This window comes from Nicotiana sylvestris, chromosome 1, assembly GCF_000393655.2.
Source record: "Nicotiana sylvestris chromosome 1, ASM39365v2, whole genome shotgun sequence".
Lineage (NCBI taxonomy): Eukaryota > Viridiplantae > Streptophyta > Magnoliopsida > Solanales > Solanaceae > Nicotiana > Nicotiana sylvestris.
In genome coordinates, this window is record NC_091057.1 from 17,046,863 (window position 1) to 17,051,989 (window position 5,127).

General features: G+C 36.7%; 1 protein-coding gene across 2 annotated transcripts; it reads left to right on the forward strand.

Moving 5' to 3' along the window:
• Nucleotides 1–591: 591 nt before the first annotated feature.
• On the forward strand, nt 592–4,729 carry LOC104216224 (F-box/FBD/LRR-repeat protein At1g13570-like). 2 transcript variants are annotated; one of them, XM_070168426.1, is made up of 5 exons: nt 592–672; nt 2,291–3,223; nt 3,337–3,507; nt 3,952–4,250; nt 4,466–4,729. In XM_070168426.1, the coding sequence occupies exons 2-4, from the start codon at nt 2,621–2,623 to the stop codon at nt 4,222–4,224; spliced, it is 1,047 nt and encodes a 348-aa protein (XP_070024527.1). In that variant the 5' UTR covers nt 592–672; nt 2,291–2,620; the 3' UTR covers nt 4,225–4,250; nt 4,466–4,729. The 2 variants fall into 2 exon arrangements, with proteins under 2 accessions (XP_070024527.1, XP_070024540.1); XM_070168439.1 differs by having other exon boundaries at nt 624–672; nt 2,129–3,223.
• Nucleotides 4,730–5,127: the final 398 nt, after the last annotated feature.

Consider the following 5,127-nt stretch of genomic DNA (forward strand, 5'->3'; position numbering starts at 1 on the left):
ATATATACTACAAGACAATATATTATGCGAATATATATACATAAGATACAATATATATACTAAGATACAATATATTATGCGAATATATATACATAAGATACAATATATATACTACAAGACAATATATTATGCGAATATATATACATAAGATACAATATATATACTACAAGAAAATATATAAGAGAATATATATACATAAGATACAATATAATATACTACAAGAAAATATATTATGCATGACAATTTAGTGTTTTACTATTGTTTTGTTATTTTCTTTTTCGTCAAGCACTTTAATAATTAGATATACATATATACTACATATATATTTTTAATATAGCCATGATACTACAAGAAATTGCCTTAAAAAAAAAAAAGACCGCTAGGCCCGCGAAGCCCACGAGCTCGGCCCATTAAGCACAGGACCATGTGGGCTTAGGCCCGTCACGGGCCGGTTCCACCCATTGAGCCCACGAAGACAGGACCGCCAGAGCCCAGGATGAAGCCCGGGACCGCGAGGCCCGGCCCGTTAGGCCCACTAAGGCCCGGGCCCGGGCCAGAATACAGCATTAAACCATAGTGCTATTCTCTCTCAAAACAGACGTTTCAACTTTCAAAGCTTCTCTCCATTTTGATTCCAGTTTTCTCTACTCTTTGCTGTATTTCTGAGTTCTGGTGAGTTTTCTTTGCTGTATTCTGAATTTTAGTGAAATTTCTTTGCTGTATTTCCGAGTTTTAGTGAGTTTTCGTTGCTGTATTTTTGAATTCTGGTGAGTTTCGTTGCTTTTTGTTGATAATGGGAATTTGATGAGTATCCTGTGGTTATAGCTGTTGTTTACGGATAGTTTTTCTTGCTGGATTTTGTACATCCTGTGGGAATTTTGTCACAAAATTTAAAGGTTGAAAAAGAAAGATAAAAACCATACTTGGTGGTATAAGTAATAAGAAAGAAGTTAACCCCCATTTCTCCTAGGTTTTTGTAGTTCAAACCTAGAGTTCTCATTTTCTATGTCAATTTTTGGCTTTCTTGCTCGGTTCTGGAATCATCTACTGTAAGATCAAATGACAAATGTCATTTTTGGCTTTCTTGCTCTGTTTGCTGCAGCTTAAGTTTATACACTAAATTCTAGGTTAGTGCTAGGGGGTTCACTGGTCCTCTTTGGTTTCTAAAAATTGAGCTTCAGTTCTACAATAATCGATATCCTTAAATAAGCCAGTAGGAGTAGTAAGTTAAATATTTAAATAAGAACATAAGAATCAGAATTTGGAAAATCTCTGACCTCGATCATATCTTGGCGACAAATGGTAGTCACTGAAGCTGAACTCACTCTTTTCTACCCTAGTTAGAGGAACATGGGAAGAAAAGTTTAGGGAGGTCAAAGACGCAATTCCATAAGAATTATTAAGTCTGTATAAAGTTTTACGTATTTGTTTCTTCTTAGCATATCTTAATTTAAAATATTTTCTTGAAAGCAGAAAGCTTGAAACCTCAAATTCACATCCATATCCCCTTTTTGCCACTTCTACAAGAATCACATTCGTGTTGCTTCAAAGTTTCACAGTGCAGGACAGTTCCAAAGAGGCTCCTATTATCCTTAACTGCTTGAGGCATATAATGTTTAGTGTAGGCGTTTTGGTGGGCTGGGTCAAATTTCTTATGCTCTAACCTCATTATGAGTTCCCCCAATTTGAATAAACTTCAAATTTGGGAAAGACTAATAGATATATGTAGCAGGAATAATTAGGAGGAGGATTCTCTCTTTATTTAAAGGAATCTTTTGTGTTTTTCTTTTTCCTGCTTTGATGAAACTCCATTTTTGTTATGTTATCAAAGAATTTGAAGTTTAATTTTGTAATTTAGAGTTTCTGTTCATATATAGAAATGGAGTGCGATGTGACAATTGTGAAAGTGCAGTTCTTATAAATATGTTAGTTAAATGAGCGTATAAGCAATGGTTCGTGTGCTTTTATTCTTGGAAGCCTCATATTCTTCTGATTGTTACGTTAATTTACAATTTCAGTATCTGTTCTCTTCCTTTTCCTTCGATGCCCAGGTTGTCTCTGCTTGGTTAAGTGTAATACGTTTTAACTCCAGTTTGATTTGTTAAATAAATCCTATGGGAATGAACAGATATTTGAAGTTCAACAGAAAGTCCTTTTGAGAACCCAAGAGAAGTGCCTATTGCCTTGGTCTTTTCCAAGTTAAAAATATCTGCATTAATATCCATTGCTCGCTGTTGTTTTATAGATCCTCAATTCGTGTTCAAGCTAACATGTTTGTGAATTATTTCAGAGAAAAACTATGACTCGATTGGTGAAAAGCAAGGTATCTACTGATGCGAGGAAGTCTTTCATCTGTGATGGCATACTCCGCATGTGAATCCAGAACTAGGCCAGGCCCATGGCCTGATACCTATAAAACCAGGGATATGTAGGCAACTCGGAAACCGGAGCTCGGCCTCTGTCTTTCAAAAACCTCCCATCCGGTCAAAATTGGCCATCATTTCTGTACCCGAAATCTCTTTCATCCTTCCCGGCAACTGAGATAATACATAAAATACTAGAGCGCATTCCTATCCGAGATGCTGCAATAACTAGCGCCTTATCAAAGCGGTGGAACCAGATGTGGTCCACACTACCACACCTTGTGTTTGATAGCCAATTTCTTGACTTTGCATTTAACTATTCATTTGACTCTGAATTTGACGCAGGAGTGGGTAATGCTGCAAGGATAATCAATACAATTCTCTTGCAGCATACTGGACCTATTCTCGGTTTCCATTTTATGTCAAATGATGATTATATGGCAAAGTATTTGGATCCATGGATCATCTTTGTCTCGAAGCATGGTATACAGAAGTTCACCATACATTTGCCCGATGGCAGTTGTTTATATGAATTGCCTTATGGCATAATGACTTGCTCATCATTGACACATTTGGAGGTTTTAGCGTCCACTGTCTTTAGGCCGTCCGATTGTGTCAAATTCCCCAATCTTGTTAGCCTTGAGTTAGTAGACACTCAAATTGAATGTAAGCTAATAGAAGACACTCTTATTTTACCAATGCTTGAGACTTTGAAGTTGATATCTTGCCGTGTTTTTGGTCGTATGCGTTTGGTTGCTCCAAAACTTGAGAACTTAACTATCGATAACATCGATATTGAATACCTGAACCCAATCGTTACTAGCATTAAGCACCTCAGCTTGGATAGGTCATCCCTAGAGGTCAGAACATATATACCTTGCTTTATTTTCTATGATTTGCAGTTGTTATTTTTGCAAAACAAAGTTGTAACTAGAACTAATGTTTTATCTCTCACTCAAATTGCTTTTTTCAGATTTTAGCTGAGTTGTTTCATGTGGCAGCAGATAGGCTTGTTCTACCACAAAACCTGCAAACACTGAAAATATGTGCTTTGGGGATTTCAGTTGAACAATTTTCTGGTGCACTTGTCCTACTTCGTGGTTCACCTAACCTTTATGAGCTTGACTTAAGTGTGGCAGTGGAGGTAAGACTTAATTTCCCGACTACGGACATTTAGTTTCTCTTTCTGTGTGTCTGGACATTGAACCTTTTGGGTCTCTCGGAAATATCCTTCTCAAGGCAGAGGCGGATGTAGAGTTGCAACATCGGGTTCAACTGAATCCAGTACTTTCGACGCAAAACATAAATTTATGTGTAAAAATTTACTAAAATTATAATAAATAGTAGGTTTGAATCCATAATTTAAAAATACTATAGGTTCATGGCCAAAAACCTTCAGGGTTGAACCTATAGATCTTAAATCCTTCATGCGCCTCTGTCTCAAGATAGGGGCAAGGTCTGCGTACACACTGCTCTCTCCAGACCCACTTGTGGGATTATACTGTGTTTGATGTTGTGTCTATGTTCATATACGACACTTCGTGAATGTTGGAAAGGTTGACTTTTGGTGCAATATGATCTTCTTTAGGTCGACGAGAGTCGCACTACGGAACTGTTTTCTTACTTGTCGAAGGCAGAAAGCCATTTGAATGAAGCTTTTAGGATGATTCAGAAGGTGAGAGTAAGGGAATTCAAAGGATCAAGAGCTGAAATGTACTTAATAAAACTCCTCCTTGCTTATTCTCCAAAACGAGAGAAGATCGTTGAACAGTTCAAGAACTGTAATTCTAGTGATTGTATTGAACATCTGAAGGAACTGATCAGCTTTCCTCGAGCGTCAACCAAAGCAGTAATTAAGTAGTTATAATCTGCTTCCCTTATATCAAGGTATAACAAGGTCCAGTTATTTGAATGTTATCAATGTGGTAAACAATATACATCAACGCTATGTTGCACGGACTCTCCAAAATGTTGCCGCACCCGTATCGGATCTTTTGAAAATACACTAGTTTTGAAGGATCCGACACGCACCCGGCAACATCTTTGGAGAGTCCGAGCAACATAGTATCAAAGTGTTACTAAAATTTGATTGACGATTGTAGGTTACTGATGCATAATGCCAGGGGATTCGCTTCTGAAACATGTTGTAGGAAGCTAATGGTGTAGCGGACGAGTTGGCAAAGGAAGGATGCAATTTGAATATTTTTGGGTGCTTAAAGATTTTCACATCCCCTCCTACATTTGTAATCGCTTTGTTTATTCGACTTTAGAGAAAAAATTTATTGCTTTTTAGTTGTTTATTCGATTATATTGAAGTCGTATTTGTTTTGAGTGCTTATTATGAAAATGAAAACTAATTTGTTGAATCCAAAGAGTATTATTTACGCTTTAGTAGTTATGACACTTTTATCAAGTCACTAGTTTTATGATATGCGTTTTGCGCATGTATCCATGTCAATGATTATAGAACATTTTAAACGAACGTATAAATATAACTAAATAATATGTTTGTATGAAAAACATATAAGTTTCTAAAAATAATAAATCTTGATCCTTCCACCTTAATGCCCCAGACGTACGCCTGGTATGCGCCCAACCCCTTGCGCATAAGCTCGTCCCGAAGTTCTTTTGCAATCGTGTGTAATTAGATTTATATGTAGATCATCAAAAATTCATTAATAATCCTTTGAGCCGTCAAAAACATTCTTTATTAATCGCATTTCAAAATTTGAGAATATAATATCGCGCCGCGGAAGTGAATGTG